The sequence below is a fragment of the Sabethes cyaneus genome, chromosome 3 (genome assembly GCF_943734655.1).
Source record: "Sabethes cyaneus chromosome 3, idSabCyanKW18_F2, whole genome shotgun sequence".
NCBI classification, from domain to species: domain Eukaryota; kingdom Metazoa; phylum Arthropoda; class Insecta; order Diptera; family Culicidae; genus Sabethes; species Sabethes cyaneus.
Window position 1 is genome coordinate 138,914,122 of NC_071355.1, and position 27,963 is coordinate 138,942,084.

At 41.7% G+C, this 27,963-nt stretch overlaps 1 protein-coding gene across 1 annotated transcript in view; it reads left to right on the forward strand.

Moving 5' to 3' along the window:
* The window catches only part of LOC128742911 (lachesin-like), a 68,159-nt gene that overhangs the window by 6,913 nt on the left and 33,283 nt on the right, over positions 1 to 27,963 (forward strand). The window contains exons 2-6 of the mRNA XM_053839407.1: positions 21,017 to 21,058; positions 26,378 to 26,475; positions 26,547 to 26,754; positions 26,872 to 27,018; positions 27,093 to 27,221. Of these exons, the coding sequence (XP_053695382.1) occupies positions 21,017 to 21,058; positions 26,378 to 26,475; positions 26,547 to 26,754; positions 26,872 to 27,018; positions 27,093 to 27,221 (624 nt within the window). The remainder of the gene's footprint in view (positions 1 to 21,016; positions 21,059 to 26,377; positions 26,476 to 26,546; positions 26,755 to 26,871; positions 27,019 to 27,092; positions 27,222 to 27,963) is intronic.

A 27,963-nucleotide genomic window follows, 5' to 3' on the forward strand; every position in this document is an offset into this window, starting at 1 on the left:
CGAGTGATGTGTTACGTGCGCGTTTCGGGGACACTCTCAAGTCCTTTCCAATCGCGCAGAGGGTTACGGCAAGGTGATGGACGTCCTGTATGTATCGCTATTGAAGCTGTGATCCGGTGAGCGGGCATCGAACAAGAGGAACGATCTTCAGCAAGAGTAGCCAACTCCTAGCCTTTGCAGACGACCTCGACATCATTACTAGAAACCGTCGGACGGCGGAGGCAATCTACGCCAGACTAAAAACGGAGGCTAGGAGGATAGGGTTACAAATTAATGCGTTGAAAACCAAATATATGGTAGGTAGAGGCTCCCGAGAAAGTAACGTTAACCTCCCACGGACAGTCGCCGACAATAATACGAGTAAAGAGATCCAACGACACATTCAAGCTGGAAATCGAGCCTACTTTTCCCTCCGCAAGACGTTTCGATCTAGGAGCATACGCCGCCGCACAAAACTGACGATGTACAAAACGCTAATAAGACCGGTATTCCTCTACGGACTTGAAACGGTAACTTTGTAACGGTTCTCCAGATCCTGTTGCAAGAGATGGGCGTCATTAGGGCTTTTTACTGATAGTACATTATCAAATCGTCAGCATAAGATAATCTCGAACATTCTAGGATCATGTTCACGTCATTCATGTACAGTAGAATTCATGTACAGCACTTTTGGCGGGAGTACGCATCTATATACTCCACACGGGTAGATTCCACCCATGTCACGCAATATCCGCCGCAACTGTCCCCTGGGTCCCCTGATACTCCGTCATCACGCCCACCGCCCGGTCGACAGCGCTCCACACGCGCTGCCCTGCGCACATTTTATGCGCAATGTGTCTACTCTAACGGCGGCACGCATCACGCACCGAATTGCTTCAAATCGAATATGCAATGAAATATCACGTGTTAATTTCAAAATTGCGCGAGGTAAAACCGATCCAAGACGAGATATATTGGTTCAACCTATGGGTCCATCTACCGTGTCATGCGTTATCGCATTCCCATCTACCATCTACCCTCTAGTCTAACTCTACCTCTGACTTTAATGCCTCTGACGTTTCTTTGCCTATGGCACTGCACGTCCTCAGTAATGAGTTTACAAATCGGAAGCATACCCACAATAACAGCAATCGCGTCTAGCGATATGGTGCAATATCCGCACGCTACTCGTAACGCCATCAGTCTGAACACCTTGTTCAGACACGCCTGATTGCATATACTACCCAACAACCTGTGTGGGCAAGTTTTCTGCGGAGCAGATGCACCCGTCGACTTTATTACCACCGCTTTCCAGCGCAACCCCATAACAGGGATTCTTGCTACGTCGCATCTCTTTATTGAGCGCCAACCTGGCCGCTCATCTCGGTTGCAGGCAGGTTCAAGCGATTGCTCTCTGCGCTGAGTGCTTCCACGAACAGGTCTTTATCGAAGGCTTTTACCTTCCACCTGCGAGCGGTTGGTCTTAACCCTCGCAACGGTGGCCTTCGCCTATCGAGCTTGTACCATATAGCCTTAATGGCCGCTATGCGTGTACTCATTGGACACCCTCCAGCCCATCCTGGCTAGCAACAACGGGCTACAGAAGGTGATATTGATGATCGATTGTTGTACCCCTTTACTGTTGCCACGTTTGCGAGACTCATATCCAACTTGGACAAAGTTTCCAGAAAGCTTTGCCCCCTAGAGGTAATGAGCTTACTACCCCGCTCGACTGTACAGGTATTGAAGTCGGCTGCAATAACCACGGGCTTACGGCCCGTGAGCTCGTCGTTAAGTTTATCTAGCATCTGATCACACTGTTCCCGGAACCACCTAGGTGAAGCGTAGCTGTTGCAGATGTAAACGCGATCGACCACCGCAATCATGTACCCTTCTTGGTCGGTTGATACCACCTCCTGGATGGGGTATCTGCCCAGGACAGCAATCGCTGCCATCCGGCCTTAATCCGTTACCCAGTTACCGTTGCCCCGAGGCACACGGTAGAGATCTGCGATAATAATAATATTAAATCGATAATACCTACCAGTTGGCGTCGAGGTCTGATGCTGGCCTAATAAGCTAGTCGTCGTATGTTCGAATCCCGGTTGGGAGAGGCTGTTAGAACCAGTAGGATCGTAGCAACTCGCCCTGCAATTGTTCTGTACTCTAACAGCTGGCTACGAAGTCTGTCGTCTAAAAACAGAAGGTCAAGTTTCGATAACGGAAAGTGGCACCTAGGCTTTGCTTTGTTTTATCGATAATATATCTGTCTACATCTGCAAAATATACGTGTAGAGCGTTACGAAAAATAAGTTTAAATTATGATTTTCTGTCGCAGCTTAAAATAAAAATTAATTCTTTTGCTACCTCGCTCGTTGTGCCCCTTTTCGTCTTGTTCCTACCGGATTCGATGCGAAAAGCATTTTTGAAGGATAGTTGTCCGGCATTCTAGCAACATGTCCTGCCCAACATATCCGTCCAGCTCTTAACACTTTCTGAATACTTGATTTGCCGTAGAGATGCGCGAGCTCGTGGTTCATTCTTCGCCTCCATACACCGTTCTCTTGCACTCCGCCAAAGATGGTTCTTAGCACCCGCCCATGTTTCGTGCCCGTAGAGGACAACTGATCTAATTAGCGTTCTGTACAGTGTGCACTTTGTACGGGGGCTCAAATTGTCCGACCGCAAGAGTTTGTGGAGTCCGTAGTAGGCCCGTCTTCCGCTGATAATACGTATTTTAATCTCACGGCTGGTATTGTTGTCCTCTGTTACCAGTGAGCCAAGGAATACGAACTCGTCGACTACCTCGAACTCATCCCCGTCGATTACCACGGTACTGCCCAAGCGAGCCCTGTCGCGCTCCTCCTTTTGTCGTTCCGTATCGCAAATCTTGACAATCAGTTGATGCAGACAGCCGGCCAACTTGTCCGGGCCAATTTCAATAAGTTCCGCTCCAATGCCATCCTTTCCCGCTGCTTTGTTGTTCTTCAGCCGCTGGATGACTTCTTTAACTTCTTTTATTGATGAGGGTGGCACATCTTCGTTGCTTGCTGCACCAATGTGGTCATTTCCCCCGCTATCATGGTCTTCCGCCTGCACGCCATTCAGGTGTTCATCGTAGTGCTGCTTCCACCTTTCGATCACCGCACGGTCGTCAGTCAAGATACCTCCATCTTTATCTCTGCACATTTCGGCCCGCGGCACGAAGCCTTTGCGAGATCTGTTGAGTCTCTGATGGAACTTCCGGGTGTTGTGAGCGTTCTTCTCAGCCAATATCTGCTGGCATTCCTCGTCAAACCATTCGTTACATCGATTCGGTGACACACGGCCTGGGACGTTCTCCGCTACGCTGATAATGGCTGTTTTCACGGCATTCCAATAGTCCTCAAGTGGGGCTTCATCCAGCTCACCCTCTTCCGGCAGCACGGTTTCGAGAGATAACGCGTAGTTTTTGGCGACCTCCGGTTGCTTCAGTCGCGCTAGATTACACCGTGGCGGGCGCCGGTATCGTATGTTGTTTACAACAGATAGTTTTTGACGTATCCTTACCATCACTAGGTAGTGATCTGAATCAATGTTAGCGCCCGGATAGATTCTGACGTCGATAATGTCTGAAAAGTGCCGACCATCTACTAGAACGTGGTCGATTTGTGATTCTGTCTGGTTGGGTGATCTCCAGGTGTACCGATGGTAGAGGTTATGCTGGAAGAAGGTACTACGAATGGCCATGTTCTTGGAGGCGGCGAAGACGACAAGTCTTAGGCTGTTTTCGTTCGTTTGCGGGTGAGCGCTGAACCGTCCAATCACCGGTTTGAATTCCTCCTCCTGACCAACCTGAGCATTACAGTCCCCGATGATAATTTTGACACCATGTATTGGGCAGCGGTCGTATTCACACTCCAACTGCGCGTAGAATTCGTCTTTGTCATCATCGGTACTTCCGAGGTGAGGGCTGTGCACGTTAATTATGCTTATATTGAAAAATCGGCCCTTGATTCTTAATCTGCACATTCGGGGGTTGATCGGCCACCACCCGATTACCCGCTTCTGCATCTCGCCCTTTTACTATATATTTCGTTTATTGAACAAAAAGAACAACAGACTCCCTGTATTAAATTATGAAACAAATCTTATGTACGATAATTTAAATTATAACCATAATTATCTATATTCCAGTTTATTCAGAACAAATCCGTACAAATACGGACGGCTAATTGACGCAACTACACTGTACGCGATAAAGGACTGTACCCCAATGTAGTCATGCGAAAATCATATCTAGATATTTATTATATCCTACTCCTATTTATCTAATTTGTATCCACCTAAGTACCAGCTGGATTGTCCGCAATTTTCCCAATTCATCTTATGTTGTATTCATCTGTACTTGGGGATTTTTTCCCAGCTGGAATTGTTATCACTTGCTCAGAAATGCACAGAAACACGCGATTCAACAATTTTCCGATGGAAGACCAACCGCACCAAAAAAAACCTAATCCATTTTCTTCATGTTCCGTATATTGTCCAAATTAGAAGAAAGAAAATAAAATGAGATGATCGTGCTAGCAAAAGGTTTGAGCACGTTTCGTGCTGCTTTCATTCCGATTAAATTGTATCTTCGCCGTAGTTGCTTCTCATTCAAGCAAAACTAGCATGTTTTGAGACCAAGGAAAACTCCATTACCGCACAACATGTGAAAATTTCATCACCAACAATGGTTCATTCACCAACGGGCAGAAAAACGCGTTCCTAGGTGGAGAACAGCTGAAATCATATTTATGGAATGTGATAAATCACCCCAGTAGAGCACATTCATCTCTTTACCACGCGCACTAATTTGGGATTCGGAGGAGCGTGGGTGGATTGTCCCTTTGGAACCGTTTTTTGTTCCCAATTCCATTGCGACTCGTTTGTTTCAGATTTATTACGAGTCTGATTTTTGCCGTACCCTTAATCGACTGAAACGATACTAAGTATTTCTGATAAACTGATGATTATCGATTTTCCGCTGGGAATGATTAATTGCTGAAACCGATTTATTGTGATTGTCAGACCAAGGGCTATTTAAAGTTGTTTGCACACCAAGGACATTTCGGCGAATGAGTCAGGTGAGAAGAGTTGTTTATTCACTCTTTCTTCGGGGCGATATAGGACGAAGTTTATTGCACAAATTTTCTTTATTGGGGATAGCAAGTCTGCACTGCATAGGAAACACTTTCTATGTGTTCATACAGACTATATTTATCTGAGGATGTGAGAATGAAGATAGCACTTCCACGCATTGTGGAATCGGGTACCGAGAGTGCCTCGTAGCGTAAATATCTGGCATGGAATGTGCACACTGAATATGTTTATCTTTTGATGAAAATAATATTAATTAAGCTCAGACACACTATACTGAGAATAAAGCATTCAAGGGATCAATCAGAGATAACGAAATGCAAAGGGAGCTATATTGAATGGCTGATTGCAATGTTTAAAAGCATCATCAGAATAGTAGAATTCAGCCAAACATTTCTTTTGTCTTAATTCTTTTTTCCCAAGGTATAATAAAATCGTGTTTTAATCAATAAATAGTTGAGAAAAAAATGGCTTAGTTTCTACGATTTATTTATTATTCTGGAATTTTACCTCGTACTTGCAGGCTTCATTAATATCCATTTTAAACCGGACAATCACCCTTGAAAATTACAGTTTCTTAAATATAAAAATTACCTGACGCTATGTTTCTAATCATCTACTGTTCACGAAAATTGTGCTATTTTTACTGCAGTTGTTAGTACAATTGAATATTGTCATTTTCTTAAATATCTGTTCTCTGTGGTATAGATACAAGTTGAAACTGATCTCAAAAAAATGAGTAATATTCGAAAGTTTTGCGGGTATATTTCAAATATGATGTGATAATCATAACGGGACAAGTTTCCAGCTTGAATAAATTCTGGACCAGAATGAAATATCATTATGTGGGATTTAGATGATTTATAGCACAATTCTCAAAGGCATAGAAATCACAAACTACATGTTGGTGTTTATTTAATTAAACTTCCATTCGGACTTCAAGCAAACGAAAAACACTTCTTCCTTCAAGTCACCCAAGAAAATACCGATTACCGGTGAACTGCAGTGTATCATTTTATCACAAGAAATGCGAACAAGCCAATTACTTCGACCGCCTCATTGTGAAATTTAATTATTTGTCGCAAATTTCCCGCTTGGGAGCACCCAATCTACCGAGGTTGGCTGGGAAAGTTCAGCTAAACCGCATCAAAAGGGAATCATAAAATTTACACGAACCATGGTAAAAGGCAAACCAAAATCCCTTATTTCGTTTAATTAGCAGCTACCGTACGCTGCGGTGGCTGATGCAAAGCATTCTTTCATCATCATCATCGTCGTGCTAGCATTAAGCTCGACATCGGCGACGTCACCTGAATCCCACCGGTACCAGCGCACAGTGGTCCTGACTCGGAATTACGTGGTCGACTCGAAGATCCTAAATGTTTGGTAAATAGGGTGGAATTTCACTTTTCACAATTGTTGTTTATCAAAAAGTTCAACTAACAGAAAAACAGATGATTTGTTTTCATCCTTTAGTTTGCACGCTGTGGCACAACTATTAATTTTTGGTTTCTAGCATTTTTGTGGTTGGTACAATGAATTACTCCTACTTTCATTTTAAGAATTAGTCTGTCTACTGAAATTCGAAATAATACAAAAGTATTGCATCTTATTATCATTATTTTTTGGCATATTACTTGTAGCAATTTTTATTACGATTTTTACTATTTTTTCACAACGAATCTTTATAACAATTTTCGTAAAAATCTCTAATTCCTTTTTTTTATTAATTTTGTTGATTATTTGTAACAATCTTTATTACAATCCTTGTAATAACCCTTGTTTCTATCTTAATTACTTATTTTTGTAATTATAATTATAGTATTACCGTGGTTCTGAGATATTCATCATGCAGGAGAAGAAAAGAAAGAACTTCCCGGATTATGATTTAGCGAAAACAAAACTGGATGCTGACTGCTGCGGGAAGGCTACAAGTCTTGTCGAGCAAGTAGCAACCGAACTGATGTTTTAATCAACAAAATCCAGAATCAAGGCTCGTAGCAGTACGACCTGGTGAACGAAACGTAATGAATGTGTTTTACTCGTCCTGAATCCCGGTTATCAAATGCTACACGGCTTCTATTCGCGGCAAGGTTACCAGCATTCAAATTCAAATTTGCTTCGCGAATAAGTTCGCTGAAAAAGTTCGACTAAACCCGGTCCAGATGGCATATCGTCTGAGTTTTTGAACAAGCACTTCGCTGACCTGCTTGTTCCCCTTAGGCTCGTGTTTAGCCTGTCCATCTCAAGCGGGGTATTTCCATTCGTATGCAAAACTGTTCATATAAGGGAATCGGTTAGGTTCCAAGGAATCTCATTATTTTGTGCCACTTCTAAGTTATTCGAACTTGTAATCATGACTCCGCTGACGTCACAATGCAAACAATACTTAAGTTACGATCAACACGGATTCATCGCAAGTGTATTGGGGAAAGAATAGTGGATCATCTTCTGACAAGACCTTCGTCGTATAATCTCTTCATCTATTTCAATCTATGGCAGCTGGTCTCCATTTCCGCGGGCATAAAATGCTCTCTTGCACACCGCCAAAAATGGTTCTTAGCACTCGTCGTTCGAAAACTCCAAGGCTCGTAGGTCCTCCTCTAGTAGTGTTTCGTGCCCGTAGAGGACAACTGGACTAATTAGCCAATAATTGTTAAATGTACACTTTGTACGGGGGCTCAGATTGTTCGACCGCAAGTGTTTGTGGAGTCCGTAGTAATCCCGACTGCCGCCTTTTAATCTCACGGCTGGTATTGTTGTCCTCTGTTGCCATTGCCAGTGAGCCAAGGTATACGAACTCGTCGACTAGCTCAAAGTCATCCCCGTCGATTACCATGGTACTGCCCCAGTGGGCCTTGTTCCGCCCGCGAGCGTATACTTCATTTTAGACGTATTTATCTTCAATCCAATCTTCTCTGCTTCGCATTTTAGTCTGGTGTACTGATCTTCCACCGCCTCAAATGTGCTGCCTACAGCATCCAAGTCGTCAGCAAAGCAGATAAATTGACTGGATTTATTGAAAATCGTTCCCCGCATTTCGATCGCCGTTTGTCTTATAACACCTTCAAGCGCAATGTTAAATAGCAGGCAGAAAAGACCATCTCCTTGTCGAAGTCCCCTGCGAGATTCGAATGGATCCGACAATCCACCCAAGATTGTCGCACAGCACTGGTTCCCATCTATCGTAGCCATGATAAGTCTAGTAAGCTTATCCGGAAAGCCGTTTTCGTCCAAAATTTTCTATAGCTCTTGTCGGTTTACACTATCATGTGCGGCTTTGAAATCGATGAACAGGTGATGCGTGGGGATTCGGAATTCGCGGCGCTTCTGGAGGATCTGCCGCAGTGTGTAGATTTGGTCCGTTGTAGACCGACCCTCCATGGAGTCGGCCTGATAACTTCCCACAAATCTATTGGCTATTGGCGATAGCCGATGGAAGATGACTTGGGACAGCACTTTGTAGGCGGCATTCAGGATAGTGAGCGCTCGGTAGTGCTCACAATGTAGTTTATCGCCTTTCTTGTAGAGCATATAACTCCGTCTTTCCATTTCTGCAGTGGTCGTTCCGTATCCCAAATCTTGACAATCAGTTGATGCAGATAGCCGGCCAACTTGTCCAGGCCCATTTTAATATGTTCCGCTCCAATGCTATTCTTTCCCGCTGCTTTGTTGGTCTTCAGCCGCTGGATGGCTTCTTTAACTTCTATTATCGTTGAGGGTGGCACATCTTCGTTGTTTGCCACACCAATGTGGTCACTTCCTCCGCTATCGTAGACTTCCGCCTGCACGCCATTCAGGTGTTCATCGTAGTGCTGCTTCCACCTTTCGATCACCGCACGGTCGTCAGTCAAAATAGCTTCATCTTTATCCCTGCACATTTCGGCCCGCGGCACAAAGGCTTTGTGATTCGTTGAGTCTCTGATAGAACTTCCGTGTATCGTGAAAGCGGTACAGCTGCTCGCGTTCTTCGCAGTCCTTCTCCTCCTGGTGGCGCTTCTTCTCCTAGAAGAGTCAGGTTTGCTGTCTCTGCTTATATTTGTATCGCTCCACCTTCTGAGGGGGGGCTTTACGCAGTATTTGTACCCGCGCTGCGTTCTTCCCATCTAATATCTGCTAACACTCCTCGTCAAACCATTCGTTACGTCGATTCGGTACCACACGGCCTAGGATGTTCTCCGCTACGCTGTTAATGGTTGTTTTTACGGCATTCCAACAGTCTTCAAAAGAGGCTTCATCTAGCTCTTGCTATTGCGGAAATTGCTAAATTGGAAAGATTCGGTATTGACGGGAGTGTGTTGCGTCGATTTAGTTCTGACCTCGCTGGTCGTAAACTGATCGTGACGTTTGAACGTTTTCTATCTAATACGTTTCCGGCCACGTTAGGAATCCCAAAGGGCAGTCATTTGGGACCCCTTATCTTTCTGCTATACTTCAATGATGTTAATCATGTTCTTCAAGGCCTTCATTTATCTTTATCGTTCAAGAACTTGACAGTTCAACACGCTGGGTTCAACTTGATCTGCATGCTCGTGAATCCTGCATCCGTGAAAAATGCTCCATTGTTTCTATCGCCCGAGTTCGTCAACCTGTGATTTTAACTACAAGCTCCATCGTACTGAAATACAACGTGTCGACCAGGTTATTTTGGACACTCAGTTGTCGTTTAGACAGTACATTTTCAACATTGTGCATTGCAACAAAGCATTCAGTACTCTAGGATTCGTCTTGCACACTACTAAGGGCTTCACCTAAGTGTATTGTCTCAAGGCATTACACGCTTTCATTGTCTGGCATCCGTATTACCACAACGGGATGGCCAGAATTGAGTCGATTCAACGCTGCCTTTAAGCTTCGCTGATATGATACAGGAAAGAATCCATTGTCCTGTACGTACGTACGTACGCCCCGGTGAAGTAAAGCAATGCTGCGAACACCATTTCAATGCACCAACTACGAACGAAACAGTGCACACTACATTGCAGTGCCATAACCGGGATACAGCGAATTTTCAGTAGAGTTGCCGCTGTCTTCGATTTTAATCTGCTACGTGAAACAATCCGTCATAACTGTTCTGTAACGTATAAGAAAATTAAGAAATGTACCTACTTGTACTTCGGAAAGATAAAACTTAAATGTGCGACCCCTAAATCGCGTAAACTAATGTTGACGCCATATAAAAATTTTGTTGTGACACCCTATGGCATCATAGGGCCTTGTTTACGTATTTATCAAAATACAGCCATCGAATTTCGTCAAAACTTGATCGTGCAAACATCTAGTACGCTTCTTGATCAATCAATTCTGCTTCAAGTGCCCACCCGGATGTGAACTGGAACTGTAAGACTTTTCGAGCGAGGGTGTTCTGCGGGGTATGATAGTTGGCATCGTACCTTTCAGCCATATCCCGGATGGAGATGCCAAGATGCGTTAAGACTTAACGTACTTCAATAACTTTCTCTTCATCTCTTGGTCCCTAGTTCCGGTTTTCTTGATAGTGTTTTGCTGCCTTTCCACAACCAGGTTCTCCTTATAAACCTTCAGCACAATACACACTGTTGATTTGGCATTTTTAGCACTTTAGCCAACTTTGATCCAGATCAATCTGGATTTTCCAGGTGTTTCCGGGTTGTTTACGTCGTTAGAGTTTCATTCAGTACTGCTCCGCAACGTGGTGGAATATTGTGTCGAATGGAAAGTGGAAAGGTGTGTTGAATGGTTTCAGTTACTGTCCCAAGAGGTTGTTGTTGTTTGTTGTGTGTTTGATTAGAGTCACTTTATCAGCTTGGGTTATTCGTAGCTTCTGCGGGCTTGAGGCTTGAACCTAGGTCCTCGACGAGAATGCTAACCACTACACCGGGATTAACCCCACATCACAAGAAGTGTGCCGGTGATGCACGAGGGATTTTTAGTCAGAGTTTACCTCAAGCTAAAAATTAAATATTTTGCTAACTCATTCAATTCAACCTCTCCAATAAACCTAACTTTAAAATCGATTTAAATCATTTTTCAGATTGATTAATAAAAAAACTAAAAACGTTTAATATCAGATTTGTCTATTTGTTTATTTGTTTATTGATTCTATTCATGTGAATGAATTTGGGGAAAAAGCCGGAAAGGCATAAAAACCCTTCTTTTTGGTTGCATTTAACAAAACAAACTTAAGAACTAACAATCAAGCTTAAAGTATACAAATTGAAATAACAAATATGCCAAAGTCATGACAATACATCTAATAGTCTACGATGAAAACTAGCGTTACTAACCCCGAATTCAAAAAGGTGAAAAAATTCACTAAATACTGTGCACATAGAATAAAACAGAGAGTTTCGTAAAAACTCGGATCTAGCGAAAGAAAGGCTGAAGAAGCTATCACGAGCTCTTAAATGTCTAGGTTGGACCTCAGCATCAAGTAGTTCCAAAAGATTGGGACAATCAATTTCAGAAGAAATAATTTTAGCAGCAAAAACAGCTTTAGCGATTTTCCTCCTATTCTCGAGTGAGGTAATACCAAGCAATCGACAGCGGTATTCATACAGCGACAAGTGGTCAGGGACATCAGGGTTAATCCAGCGTAGGTTTCTAAGGGCGTACCATACAACTTACTTACTTAGGTGGCTTGCCGTCCTAAGACAAAGCCTGTTGAACAAAATTTCTCCATGTAACTTGGTTGAGGGCTACCGCTCTCCAATTCCTCGGACACCGAGTACTCTCCGCCAGATCTCGCTCCACCTGGTCTAACCATCTTGCTCGCTGCGCTCCTGGTCGTCTTGTTCCTACCGGATTTGAGGCGAACACCATCTTTGCAGGGTAGTTGTCCGGCATTATTGCAACATGCCCTGCCCATCGCATCCGTCCAGCTTTAGCCACCTTCTGGATACTGTCGTTCGGCCTCGGTTCCGCTGGCCAGCATGTACTTTGTTTTAGACATATTTACCTTTAACCCAATCTTTTCTGCTTCGCGCTTTAGTCTGGTGTACTGTTCAGCCACCGCCACAGATGTTCTGCCGATAATATCCATGTCATCGGCAAAGCAGACGAATTGACTAGATTTGTTGAATATCGTGCCCCGCGTGTTGATATCCGCTCGGTTCATAACACCTTGTAGCGCTATGTTGAACAGCAGGCATGAAAGACCATCACCTTGACGAAGCCCTCTGTGTGATTCGAATAAACTTGACAATCCACCCGAAATCCGAATACAGCAATGCGTACCATCCATCGTAGATTTAATCAGTTTGATGAGCTTCCTGGGGAAGCTGTTCTCGTCCATGATTTTCCATAGCTCTTTCCGGTCGATGGTATCATATGCGTCTTTGAAGTCAACGAATAAATGATGCGTGGGAACTCTGTATTCACGGCCCTTTTGGAGGATTTGCCTCAGTGTAAATATTTGATCCGTTGTAGACCGACCTTCGACGAAGCCGGCTTGATAAGTTCCCACAAATCTATTCGCAATTGGTGATAGACGGCGGAAAATGATTTGGGACAGCACTTTATAAGCGGCATTGAGAACGGTGATCGCTCGATAGTTCTCACAGTCCAACTTGTCGCCCTTTTTGTAGATCGGGCAGATAACCCCATCTTTCCACTCCTCCGGTAGCTGTTCCGTATCCCAAATTCTAACAATTAGTCGGTGTAGACAAACGGCCAGCTTTTCTGGTCCCATTTTAATAAGCTCCGCTCCGATGCCATCTTTTCCAGCTGACTTGTTGTTCTTTAGCTGCATGATGGCCTCCTTAACTTCGCCTATCGTTGGGGCTGGCACCTCTTCCCCGTTTGCTGCACCGTCGAAATTGCTTTCCCCGCCGCCATGGTTTTCCGCCTGGGCGCCATTCAGGTGTTCGTCGAAGTGCTGCTTCCACCTATCCGTCACCTCACGATCGTCCGTCAGAATACTGCCAGTCTTATCCCGACACATTTCGGCTCGCGGCACAAAGCCTTTGCGGGATCCGTTCAGTTTCTGGTAGAACTTCCGCGTTTCCTGAGAAACCATACAATCTATCGCTGAATATTTTCGATGCGACGGATCCAATTCATTTGATACGGGGACCAAATAATAGCGGAAGATTCAAGATGAGACCTAACTAACGCATAGTACAGCGACCGGAGGTAGAGGGAGTCATCGAATTCCTGAGCTATCTTAAACATCAACCCGAGTTCCCAATTCGCTTTGCCAACTACTGATGCTTGTTGCTGTTGAACGTAAGCTTCGAGTCTAGGTTCACTCCTAAATCTTTTACTACTTCTTTCCGCTCCAAGATATGATTTCCAATTGAATAGTCAAAGCTGTATACTTCCCGGTTTCTTTTGCAATGAAAAAATATAACGACGCACTTCTCTACACTAAGGGTCATCCTGATTATTTACACCATTCGGCAAAACGTTCCAGACGGGCTTGAAGAACATGGCAGTCAGCGAGATTTTCGCTGGTGTTGTGAGTTTTGAAATCGTCAGTGTAAACTAGTTTACATTTACCGTTACATAAATTTGCTGCATCGTTAAGGAACAAGGTAAACAAGATAGGTCCAAGGTTGCTGCCTTATGGAACTCCGGAGCAGTTAGAAAATCCATGCGATAAGCCAGTACCAACTTTGACTTGTAGGGTTCTATTTTTAAGATAGGATTCCAGCCATGCACAAAGCTGCCAGGAGAAACTTAAATGTCTAAGCTTTTTAATGCAAAGTCATGATCAATGCGATCAAAAGCAGCTTTCAGGTCCGTTAGATCGCGTCTACCTGAAGACCTTTACCGATAGCTTCACTGCAATGGGTAGTAAACTCCATTAAATTAGTGTTCATTGAACGACCAGGCAGGAACCCATGTTGCTGATTCCGTACTATCAAACAAACTTACCGAATATACCTAGTACTCAAAATCTATTTGAAGTTCTCAATTGAAAACTGACTTATTTTTGTTCGTATTCAGACCACTGTGCACCGGCGGTGGCTGGAGAGCTTTATGAAGGCAAGGAGGGAAACATGAGCAGCGTAACCATCGACTACGTCGTTGAAGCAGAGTCAGTGATTTCACTCCGCTAGGATGTCAATACCGAACCCGCTACAGTTTCCCAACCAACCTCCCGTTATGGGCAGACATTTGCGGGTTTAGCGAAGAAATTCTGCTCAACGTTCTTTGGTACAAATTTTCTGGTAAAACCGAAACGTTTGAGCGAGAAAAAAATGTGATACTGGGAATGTCAAGTTAAAAATAGATTTGAACTTGTTTATTTGAGTAAAATGAAATGTAAGTGAATTACAGTCGAAACATGTTAATCAGGGTCTGTTTTAGCGCCAACTTGAGTTTTTATTATTATTAACTATTGCCAAAAATCGCATAAATAATTATTCATTTAAATAAAGTAGAAAGTTGGTCCCGTAATAAGCGGAAAATATTTTGTGGTGATCAATGATTTATAATTCTTGAGATACTCAAAATTGCAAAATTCATTTTAAAATATGGAAGAAAACGGTACCAACTGTGTATTAATATTTAGTTTTTCGGATAAATGGACCTGATTTTATCATCCAATAAAAGTGTTACCCAAAACCAGTACTATCAAAGGTACGGGGATCACAAACAAATGAAGTAAACACACGGTTAAGCAAGTAAATAGAAATAAAATGATAGACAGTGTCCCATTAATAACAAACAAAATTCAGCTTCATTTTTTAGAGAAGAATCGTTATCTATTTGAAATTCTACCGACGCGGCTGCTCGTGCTACCCATTATTACCATCGTTCTTGATCTATATTATTCCTCTAATCTTATTTGCAAACTTTCGTACAATGTCAATTTATCTGCTTTAAGCGTAACGATACGTTGTCTATAAGTGCATGTTCATATTCAAAAATAATTTTCGCAAACCAGTAACACTTTAACTTTCTCATTCAGCGTCAATCAATAATATCTTTTACAAGCTTGTTTACAAATAAGATTATCTGTTTTCTTCTTTCTCCGAGCGAACGAAAATCGTAAATTAAATCTCCATTCTTGCCAGTCTCAAACACGCGCCACGGGTATGAAACCCCGTGGCAAGTGAATTTCTTATAACGAAATTTTATTACACAGCAATAAGCGCCGAATTGAATCGTACTGCGCGCCTTCGAAACGGTGTGATACGAATGAAACTGTTCCTGCGAAAGACGTTCCAGGCTTTGAAACCGTTTCTACCACTTACCCATAATCCACTCATTCAATCGAAAAGTACCGCTTTGTGGTCGCACTCCTGGTGTAGGAAGATTAGAAAGATTTGTTCCTTCGATTCCAGTATCCAGGCCTGTTTATTTTCATGCTGGTAAACCAAATGTCGAGTCTCTGGTAAAATAGAATCCGTCTGTGATGAAATACTTACCAATTTGCGTAGTCCAGAGAAGTGTGGAATTTATTATTCTTTATTTAGTTGATTGGAATGTACGAACTCAGTTTTGTTTTACCAGAAAACATGTGGGTTCTCAAGAAATGTTATCTTAAAACGATTATTTTTGAAAAAAAAAGTTTATGCAATCCCTTTAACAAACATTTAAGATGTTATTAGTTTTTAACATTTTCAATTTTTCATTATTTATTCATTGGTTTTGAAAATTGGTAAACGTTTTTCTGCAAGATCGCGTGCCTGGCAACAAGCAGAAAATCGCGCCACCAAGAGTCAACGTAAATAAAAGGACCACATTCTATTTATTGTGCCAAATATCCTGATCCATAAAACACTTTCTTTGCCCTTATGGAGTGATCCGGTCTGCAAAACCTGAAACCAAAGCGACAAAAAGATGGAAGAGATCTGGCCGAGTTCGGTTATCCTCTGGTGTTTCTCACTCAGTTGAACTTTTTTATGCTGTTGAATTTTATGGCCTCAATTTATTGAATAATATTCATAATGGACTCTACTGTTTGAAGCTATCTCGACCCGTGACCAGCTGAAGATATAAAGGGAATAACATAAAACTGAATATGAAAAAAACACCCGTAAGCCATCTACACCGTACAAATGACCATCGCATACCGATGTTTAATAAATACTTTTTCAATGCATGGCGGAATGTGTTTAGTTTCTGCACGATATTTTGTGATTTCTAAACAAGGAAAAAAGGTTGTGCATCAGAAACTATATAGTTTCTGATTGTTTCTGAATGCAAAATTTTATTATTTTAGCCATCGCTTTTTCTTCTGTTTCGTTTTTCTCGGGTTGTGTTGCGTTTACAATAGCTCCTAAGTTACACAAATCATCTCAAAACTTGCGCCAGCAAAAAAAATTGTTCAAATACGCTGATTAGTTTCCGAGAAAAGGTACATGAGGTACATTTTATAGGAGCGGCGTTTCATGGCATAGTGCTTGTTCCGCGCGACACTGGAATTAGTTTCAAAATAAGCGGAATACGTCTATAGAATCCAAATCTGAAATTCAAAATCGTCACTGGAGTGCCCATAACATAAACGGAAGGCGGGAAACCGACCTTTTAAATGTATGTTTCGTCCTGGAAAAACAAAGATGTCGTAAAGTAGCCGTTCTTTTTTTACTCAATTAAATTAATTATCGCAAAACTACGGTGGTTTAGGCTTAATAACTTCGAACTTCTGTGTTACACCACGACATTCTTTTTCATTGAATATTGTGGAGCACTTGGCCCAGCCTGGGCTCATCAGTTGATTTGAAATTGGACATAAACCTGGACTAGACGTTAGATCAGAATCGGGGCTTATGTTTGAATTTGACACATGAACTTCGAAGCCCAATTTGGAATTTGGTTTTAAATTAGTCTCAATATTTAAAAAGAAGTTGCACTTGAATTTGGACTTCAAATTGAACTTATTGAATTAGACATAAAATGTGCCTTGAAATGTAACATGAAATTGGACTTTAAATAGCTCTGAAAATTTAATCAAATTGGAATTGATGCTAAGCGTAAAGTCGGTGTTAAAATTTGACATTAAAGTCAAAAGTCGAAAACTCAAAACTCAGAATTGAAGTTGCAAGATATTTGGTTAAACAACACGCTCAACTAGAGATTGAGAGCTGTGAGTTCGACTCTCGCCTTCGCTAAGTCTGTATTTTTGACCTAATATTAAGTATTTTTCAGTTTTCCTAAATCTACATTTTAAACGTTTACTTTTCCTTAAGTTGAAAGATAAAAATAAAAAGTCAAAAATCAAAAGCAAAAAGTCAAAAGTTGAAAATCATAACCAAAAGGCAAAAAGCAAAGAACATAAGGTCATTACTAATATTTTAAAAAGTTTTTGTCCTTCCGGTGTTGGGCCACTGAAGGGGGGGGGGCGAAAAAAAACAAAGAGATTGTTTTAATCGAGCAAAAAAATAGGCTTTTAGCATTTTTACTTAAAGTTTAAACGTGAAAACCAAATCTATTCTAAGCTAGTAGGGCGCTGTATCTCTGCATATTAGCGTTGATGGGAGGAAATGCTTATCAGCTTAGGGACTTATTGGCTCATTTCATTGTGCGTGATTTTTATTTTCAGGTATAAATAAATTCAAGTTTGTTACGAAGTTTGCTCACCGTAAATTTCACAGGTGCATAATATTTTTTGATATAAATTAACAAATTGTGGTTGATTATGTAGTACCATTATTATTATATTAAATTTATAAAAAGTATGGTAAGTATGTATGTAAAAGTAAGTATGGTTTTGTATGGTAATACGGGTCCCTGCTGCCTTGTCTTGTCCATCATTTTTGAAAGAAATTAATCTAAATATAATGCTTCACTATGGAAACTATGTAAAGAATTGCCAGCAAATAACAGAAACAGCAGCAAAGCAGCAAATAAAACGTTCAAAACTATTCTCGGATAAGAGAGTCGCTGATTTTTCTTGCTTTGAGAATTCTGTGTCACGTCACATGCACAAATGCAAGACAACAGTTTCAAACAAATTCCGCAGTACCTATATGGATACAATCTGGCAAAAAAGAAGGATGGCCGCTCACTTTTCGATGACGGTTCACCTTCAGGAAATCAATTTGGACTAATTTCAATCTTAAATGTTAAAGGCGGTTGAAGAATAGGGATGGTTTTATGTTTTAAGAAAATTGTTTAAATTCAGGACATCACATTGAACTAGGTTTAATGCTGAAACGATAACATCGGTTGAAGAAGAGGGGTGGTTTTGGACCCTGAAGTACTTCCCAAGCACAGATCTCAAATTGGTATAGGTTTAAGTGCCGTAAAAAATCTTCGACCTATTGGGACGAGGAGTTTCTGTCACTTTTTTGCAAAAAACACGTGCAAACAATGATGACGCCTTTTCTTCGACCAATCAGGAAGCGAGGATTTATAGTTGGATAATGCTTCATTATTTTCAATTTTTCAATAGTGTACACATACGAAATAATAGCGTTCTTCATTTGAGCCAATTCTTAGTTCCGATCCGATCAATTGGTGCACAAATATTGAAAATCGATCGGGAAATCGCTAAGCTATTAGCGTTCAAAACCTGACCACTTCTCGAGAAATTTTTTTTGGAATTACCCCTATACCAGCTACCTACCTGAAAGACGTAGTCCTACGTCAATAGAATGTCTTAACATATGGATTCAAAATATCTGCGTGACTTCCGAAAGCGCGCATAGAAGGAAGCTAATGAAAATCCGGCTAAACAGCCAAGGACCGATGCCGAGTGTGCTCGGTGTTATCGGGCCAATAAGAGAGCGGAGCGAGGTAACGTGGCGCCAGCGGCTGCTTGGGACGCTGGAGAAGGGCCTTCAACTCGAGGTATAAAAATTATATCAATTAAAAGTGAGATTTGCTAGCATTTGTGTGCTGTTCATCTGTAATTGCACAGTAGAATATTTATTTTCTTCAATTCATTGTCGTCAATCAAATTTAGCAAATTTATCTTATGTGCTGGTGTATTAACGCTATTTATAAAGATTAAGATCTATACCAGCTAGCGTTGCGCGCTTACTTTATGAAAATGTTTTTGACATAGGACTACATCTTACGGCAAGGTTTGGAATAGGGTGTCATTCCAAAAAATCGAAAAGTGCGAGCGTCACGAAAAATGAAAGATTTTAAGCGCTAATAGCCATACGGTTTTCAGATCGATTTTAGACAGTTTTACGCCAATCCAGTAATGAAACCTATTGATTCCAAAGTACGTACTATTGAAAAATTGAAATTAATGTACTAACACTGTCCAACTGGAAATTCCTGCTTCGTGATTGGTTGGAAGCTTCTTTACGATGATCTAAACCTATACCAATTTGATGTCTTTGCTTGGGAAGCAAGCCAAAACAAGTGTCAAAGTTTCTTCGTCTCAAGAAGATTTCTTAATACCGTGATTAAACCTAGACCATTTTGAAGCCCTTACTTGGGAAATACGCCAGAAATAGTGACAACGCCCCTTCGTGCCAACAAATTTCTTTCGAGCGCGATTAAACCTAGTCCAAGTTGATGTCTGTGTCAGGGAAGTGTGCCAGAAAAAATGACTAGTCCATTGTCTTAACAGATTGCAAATTTTTTTGCGGCAAGACGTTTAAACCTAGGCAAATTTGATATCTGTGTTGGAAAAATGCGTTGCAGCTGTAGTGTTCGATTATAATTTAATTCTGTATGGATGCGCAAGTTTGCGTTGCATTAGAAGTGTAATGAAAAGATGTGCTGTTGATAAAAGGGGATTGAATTGGCAAAATCCCTTCAACGTGGTGGAACGATTGGTAATAAAAACAATCTTTGATTTCTGTAAAGTAGCAGGAAAGCAATAGTTTTCGTTCTTGATTTTGTTAAATTGTTTCCAAATGCACATAGAAATAACTCTGGAATATATTGAAGATTGGACGTATACAATGTTACTACTTTGATAAATGTTACACACAACGCATGTAGCATGTATATATGCTGTATATATCAGTGTTGAAAAATTCATAGCAGCAAAAAACTCAATGAGATTTCAAGCACAAGAAATTTCAACTTTGATCAGAAGCGCCGAACTCACATACGGATTTCTCTCGCTATTATATGCGATGTCTCTGTTGCTATGAGATGTGAACCAAATTCAGCAGTGAGCATTTTGCTTACTTCTTCCACAGCTGGCATTTCATACAACGAACCAGAGAGCGAAAGAGAAATAACCGCCAGAGAAAACATCAGCTGCGAAAAAAGCTAGTACACATTCATGAATGAAGATGGCAAACAAATTGGCAGAATTTACATTTTTCCTCCGCGGGAATCGACATTTTCTTAACTAGAAAGCAAAAAGCCTAATAAGAATTAGATAAACATGTAGTTTAAATGTGTGTTATAGTTTAACTTAACGATTTATTTAGAGATTCATTCTCTAACGCTCAGTCACAGTTACGTATCGCACGAAAGAATGCCTGTGCTGTTCAATAACGAATTTGTATGTAAAGGTGTATAGCTCCGGGTAGCAGTTGAAGCAAAGCAGAATATGATCAAGCGGGAAGAAATATGTGTGAGTTTTGTGCTTCTTGCTATGAAAACAGAGGAACCCACGCGTGAGTTTTTTCTGCATAGGATCAAGTTGATATGATTCACAGTTGATTTTGATTTTTGATTAGTTTTGAGTTTTTAACATCACTGCATATAGTATGTATACATGAAGAATCGAATGATTACATGCATGGATACATGTTACTATCACAGACTTATATGTAGTCCTGCGTCACATTTGCGGTTGTGTCTTGTACACAACCCGTCTGATTTTTTGCCCCCCGATTTTTCAAGCCAATTTCCAAGGGGGAGGGGAAGGAGGACAAAAACTTTAAAAATATTAATTTGCAATGGCCCAAGTAGCTGTTGTTTGTTCATCTTATTAAATACATTTTACACCATTTCGGTGCATTCGTGTCTGATGCCCAAATAGTGAGTAATAAAAATTATTTTTTAAATTTTTTTTCTTGAATATTGTCATAACCGACTTATAATTTCTATTTCTCTTTTTTTTCAGAAGAAATTGCTGAGGAAAACAATGCATATTTTCTGGACAGAGGTAAGTATCTTTAATTGCATAAACATAAACATGTTTTTATCCTCTTGCGAAAAGAACATTCAAGTCAACGTTTGATTTTTTTCCATTTATAAACAATGTTTTAGAGCAAAAGTCAAGCTGTTGCATGTCAAATGGTAAAAGGTACCAAAAGCTGCAGTGTGTGCTTGATTATTCAGTACAATTGAATTGCATTTAATAGGCAGTGTTAAAATATTGCAAGCAACATATAATGTTTATACTGTAGGATTTCGAATTTGGCATGGTTCGATTTTGGCAAGCCTCGATTTTGATAACAACTTACTTACTTACTTAGGTGGCTTGCCGTCCTAAGACAAAGCATGTTGAACAAAATTTCTCCATGTAACTTGGTTGAGGGCTACCGCTCTCCATTTCCTCGGACACCGAGTACTCTCGGCCAGATCTCGCTCCACCTGGTCTAACAATCTTGCTCGCTTCGCTCCTGGTCGTCTTGTTCCTACTGGATTTGAGGCGAACACCATCTTTACAGGGTAGTTGTCCGGCATTCTTGCAACATGCCCTGCCCATCGTATCCGTCCAGCTTTAGCCACCTTCTGGATACTGGGTTCGCCATAGAGCTGTGCGAGTTCATGGTTCATCCTCCGCATCCATACTCCGTTCTCCTGTACGCCGCCGAAGATCGTTCTTAGCACTCGTCGTTCGAAGACTCCGAGCACTCGCAGGTCCTCCTCGAGCATTGTCCATGTTTCATGCCCGTAGAGAACAACCGGTCTAATAAGCGTCTTGTACAGGGTGCACTTTGTACGGGGACTTAGTCTGCTCGACCGCAATTGCTTGTGGAGCCCATAGTAAGCACCACTTCCGCTGATAATACGCCTCCGAATCTCACGGCTGGTATCATTGTCCACCGTTACCAGTGAGCCAAGGTAGACAAATTCATCGACTACCTCAAACTCATCGCCGTCGATCAATATACTACTGCCCAAGCGGTGTCGTTCGACCTCGGTTCCGCTGGCCAGCATGTACTTTGTTTTAGACGTATTTACCTTTAACCCAATCTTTTCTGCTTCGCGCTTTAGTCTGGTGTACTGTTCAGCCACCGCCACAGATGTTCTGCCGATAATATCCATGTCATCGGCAAAGCAGACGAATTGACTAGATTTGTTGAATATCGTGCCCCGCGTGTTGATATCTATCCGCTCGGTTCATAATACCTTGTAGCGCTATGTTGAACAGCAGGCATGAAAGACCATCACCTTGACGAGCCCTCTGTGTGATTCGAATGAACATGACAATCCACCCGAAATCCGAACACAGCACTGTGTACCATCCATCGTAGATTTAATCAGTTTGATGAGCTTCCTGGGGAAGCTGTTCTCGTCCATGATTTTCCATAGCTCTTTCCGATCGATGGTATCATATGCGGCTTTGAAGTCAACGAATAAATGATGCGTGGGAACTCTGTATTCACGGCCCTTTTGGAGGATTTGCCGCACTGTAAATATTTGATCCGTTGTAGACCGACCTTCGACGAAGCCGGCTTGATAAGTTCCCACAAATCTATTCGCAATTGGTGATAGACGGCGGAAAATGATTTGGGACAACACTTTATATGCGGCATTGAGAACGGTGATCGCTCGATGGTTCTCACAGTCCAACTTGTCGCCCTTTTTGTAGATCGGGCAGATAACCCCATCTTTCCACTCCTCCTGTAGCTGTTCCGTATCCCAAATTCTAACAATTAGTCGGTGCAGACAAACGGCCAGCTTTTCTGGTCCCATTTTAATAAGCTCCGCTCCGATGCCATCTTTTCCAGCTGACTTGTTGTTCTTTAGCTGCATGATGGCCTCCTTAGCTTCGCCTATCGTTGGGGCTGGCACCTCTTCCCCGTTTGCTGCACCGTCGAAATCGCTTTCCCCGCCGTCATGGTTTTCCGCCTGGGCGCCATTCAGGTGTTCATCGAAGTGCTGCTTCCACCTATCCGTCACCTCGCGATCGTCCGTCAGAATACTGCCAGTCTTATCCCGACACATTTCGGCTCGCGGCACAAAGCCTTTGCGGGATCCGTTCAGTTTCTGGTAGAACTTCCGCGTTTCCTGAGAACGATGCAGCCGCTCCAACTCTGCATATTCCTGCTCTTCCAGGTTGCGTTTTTTCTCCCGAAAGATTTGGTTTCGCTGCATCTTCTTCTGTTTGTGTCTTTCCACGTTCTGACGTGTGGCACTGCGCATATTGCCCACCCGCGCAGCGTTCTTCTCATGCATCACCCTCCTACATTCATCGTCAAACCAATCGTTCCGCTGATTCCGGGCCACATATCCGATGGAGCTCTCCGCTACACTGCTGATGGTTGTTTTGATAGTGTTCCAACAGTCCTCGAGAGGGGCTTCGTCCAGCTCGTCCTCTTCCGGCAGTGCAGCTTCGAGTGAATGCGCGTAGTTTGCGGCGACGTCTGGCTGCTTCAGCCGCGCGAGATCTAACCGAGGCTGGCGTCGGTACCGAATGTTGTTCACAACGGAGAGTCTTGGGCGCATCTTAACCATCACTAGGTAGTGGTCCGAGTCAACGTTAGCGCTTCGATAGGATCTGACGTCGATAATGTCTGAGAAGTGCCGACTGTCGATCAAAACGTGGTCGATCTGTGATTCTGTCTGATTTGGTGACCTCCAGGTGTACTTATGGTGGATTCTGTGCAGGAAAAAGGTACTACGTACGGCCATATTCTTGGAGGCGGCAAAGTCGATAATTCTTAGGCCCATTTCATTGGTTCGCTGGTCTGCACTGAACCTTCCAATCACCGGTTTGTATTCCTCCTCCTGGCCGACCTGAGCATTGAAATCCCCGATGACGATCTTGATATCATGTTTTGTGCAGCGGTCGTATTCACTCTCCAACTGCGCGTCGAACTTGCGGCTCTTCAATACGTCGGAGAGCACTCGAGTGCTCCCTTGGAAGTTGAGAGATCGGCAGTTCCACGTCCCGAGTTTCCAATCCATAGTCCTTTTTCGTCGCGTGGGTCTATTCCGATTGTTCCAGTAAGAATATATTTGTTCTTCGTTCCGTGCTTTAGTATTTTTCGTGGTGACGGCTTGCAAAGCCTGCTACACCAACCCTCTGTTTCGCCGGAGGGCCAACGAAGCTCGAAAGAGCCCTCCTTTCCTGTCAGCATACGACCTTGGCTTCCACCGGGGTTGGTTACCCGATCTCCACCAAAGTTGCTCGTATCCCGGCTGGTACCACGAGGAGGTAGGAATAGGAGTTGCTGAATAAGAGGCTATGAACCACTGTAGGGTCCATTTTATGCCTACACGTGCACAAGGCACCGACGGTACGCATTATTCAGCCGTTTACCAGCCATTTTGTTAACAAAAGTATCCATTTTTGGCAACACAAAATATTTCCCTTACAAAAATATGCTTAAATATCAGTCAGTTTTCGCATACATGCTTTAAATGACGCAAAAATGATGCCCTTAGTGTGTTCATGAAAAAAAGTTTGCTGTTATAGAATGTTTTGAATAATATTTTGATTGCCGTAGGACTACGTCTTACCGCAGGTTGCGAAAAGGTTACTTACACCGGACGAATAGCTCTTGTTGGACTTTTCAAGCATAAAATGATTGCAATCGTTGATTAATAATATTTACTCAATTTCTAACGCATTTACATTCAATTTTTTCATGACAAAAAAGGGTCTCGATTTTGGCAACATAGCCGACACGCATATGTTGCCAAATTCGAAATCCAACTGTATATTGATTGTAGCAGTTTCAAACTGATACGATTGGCTTTATTTATATTTTGTAATAGAACAATACTTTTTTTTGTTTCATCTACTCTAAAATCGTGTTTGTTTGTTAATTCGTTAGAGTAATAATTGCAATAATACCAATAGTTAAAAGCGAAATCAAATATTACCAATTGTACTCCTAATCACTTTGCACTGTTTTCAATTCAAACGAAAAATTGAAACAACACTCTTTCAGATTATTCCAAATTATTAAGTTATGTTCGTGCAGTTGAACAAGCTCTTCGAAATAAAACTCTTTCTTCCGAGCTTCGTACCTACTCATCGGATTACTTCTCCGGCACTTTCCCAGGTTACGACTCGAACAAAATCAATCTTCATTCAATCAATTTCACAAAAAAGAAAAATCTCGAACCGTATGCTGATTTTTATCTTCAATACCTCGTTATAACTTTTTCCAGTTTGATAGGAAAAATAAAGAGCAAGTATGAAATCAAACGTCCCGGATAGTTCCCTCGTTCGCAAGTGGAGAATGAGAAAAGTAAGCTGAGCCTTTCCAGTATGTAAATGCTTCGGGGACGAACTTAGCCCTTCGACTAATACTCATTTCATTTTGCACCCATTCACACCGTGGTGCGGTCTAAGATTCGCCTTGATGAAACTTCACACTAAACCCACCTCTCCGAACGATAGAGCAGAACTTTCACTATAACGTTAATTTGCATAACTTTCAACAGATTACGTGCTTAGTTTACGAAAATCTGGGTTAAAAACTTAATTGCTCTAGCTCGGTCGTTTCAACGCCGTGCCCGGTGCCGGTATCGGAACTATACTAGTACAGGTACCTTGAGTTTTTTGGTCGTTTCTCGTTTTGCTGCTGTTCGCTCAGGATGAAAGGATTCACATGCGGCAAAGTTACACCGAGGAGTTCGTGGTGTATCTCGACAGGAGCGAAACAAAAAAGAAATAATAATAAGGAAAATCATGCCAAGGAACGTGGGAGATGAATGCACTTAGACGGTGTATTTAGAGTCGGTCGCTAGGTGCAGGTCAAATTACTAATTCCGGCAGACACAAGAAAAAGGCGAAACTTTTCAATTCTCCCGTTCAACCTGTGGAATTTTCAGTATAATTTTCAAATTGAAATCGTGTGCTCGGAAATTCGCTGTATTAAACGTTCGACTGCATCGTACTCCAAATCCTACTGTCGTACTGCAAATGGCGCAAAGAATTAATAGATTTACAGGTCTATAACTGTCAAAGAAATTTTTATACATCTGATTAATTTTATGCACTAACTGAAACATTACCAACATTTCCAGAATTAAGCTATTTGATTTTCATCTCGGGTTAGTCGGGTTCAAGATTTTCATCTATGGCAGTCCAGTAAAATATGAAAACGAAGAGATGAAAACTGTGAAAATTCTAATCGCTTATTTCGAAATACTCTCACTCGCTGTAAAGTGAGCCACAGTTAATTATACACAATTCATTATTGTTGTCGGATGTAAAGTTGGACAAAATATCATGTCATCAATTCAGAGATAACGGTTTAAGCATCTAACATGCCGCATCATTTACTTTCTTACACAGATTTGCCCAAGTTTGGTGAGCCTATTCAAAATCTAACGGTGGCACTAGGGCGTGAAGCGGTTTTGATCTGCGTGATTGATAATCTCCAAACGTACAAGGTAAAGTTCAGCCGAGCCAAGTGTAGAAATTACGTTCATTAAGTGTTAACACGATATTTTACTGCACGCAGGTCGCTTGGCTAAGAGTCGACACCCAGACGATTCTGACGATACAGACGCATGTGATCACCAAAAATCACCGGATGACGATAACTCACGTAGAGGGACGCAAATGGGTGCTTCGAATAAAAGATGTCAAAGAGTCCGACAAAGGTTGGTACATGTGCCAAGTTAATACAGATCCTATGCGGAACCAGATTGGATTCTTAAACGTTGTTGGTAAGTACGAATCACTACTTGAGCAATTTGAAAAAAAAACTTTGCATAATGGAAATCATTGTTCATTGTGTCTTTCAATGGTAATTAACCACTTGTTCCTCATTCGTTTATTCCCAGTGCCGCCGAACATCTTGGACTATCCTACCAGCACGGATATGGTGGTTCGAGAGGGCAGCAACGTGACACTAAAATGTGCTGCGTCCGGTTCACCGCAGCCGTCGATTATATGGCGACGGGAGGGAAACGAACCGATTAGTTCTGGAGGTAATTGGAAAAATTTGAATTCATGTTCTGGAACCCATTAGATTCAGTCCATTATCACTTTTTTGTTTTAACAGCGTCCAGTTTAAACACGTCGGTATTTTCAATCGCCCGGGTTAATCGATTGAACATGGGTGCCTATCTTTGTATCGCTTCCAACGGCATACCGCCATCGGTCAGCAAACGGGTGATGCTTATAGTGCACTGTAAGTAACACTAGAATGTGCTCTAACCGTTGTTATCTGCAGGTTTTTTGGTAGTGAATATTTGGGGGCTATCGAGTGGAAGCTTTAACAGTTTTATGTGTGTGCAAAATATAGAAGTAGTTTTTCATCGTGTAATTTTTGCGGTTACAATTTCAACGCTATTCGGAAATTATTTGTTGTTTTTAAATATCTGGCAACCTTACTTACCACCATGAACGTAAATCATTCGCCTAAATTTGTTTATTTTTGTTCGTTTTTTTATCGTTCGTGAACGATTGTGTCCCGTTAATTAGGTGCAACAAATTATTGTCATGTTTGTGAATAAATGTTAGGAATAAATGAAGCGTAATTCTTCCGCAGCAAACAATATTTTGTTTACTGCAAATTCTAAAACAAAATACAATTGACTTGCTAGACTAAGGTTCTATCATAATTTTAATTTTAACTCCATTTTCAAGTCAGTTTTCAAGTTCAAAAATGAACTCAATTTCATGTCCATTTCATTTCATTTACAGTTTTATAAAATGTTACACCGTAATCCACCGTGACATACACATGAAGTAAAACATACTACATTGTAGTACGCAAAAGTAGTTAAGATTGGCGTCGCATACCTGCGCCCTTTTAAAATAAAGCCCCTTAAAAGAACAAGAACAATCTCATGTTTTTAGTCTTGACCTTGAAATGTGGTCATACATAGGGTAAGGAACGAGTTAAGCAGTGTTACCTATTTTAATCAGTT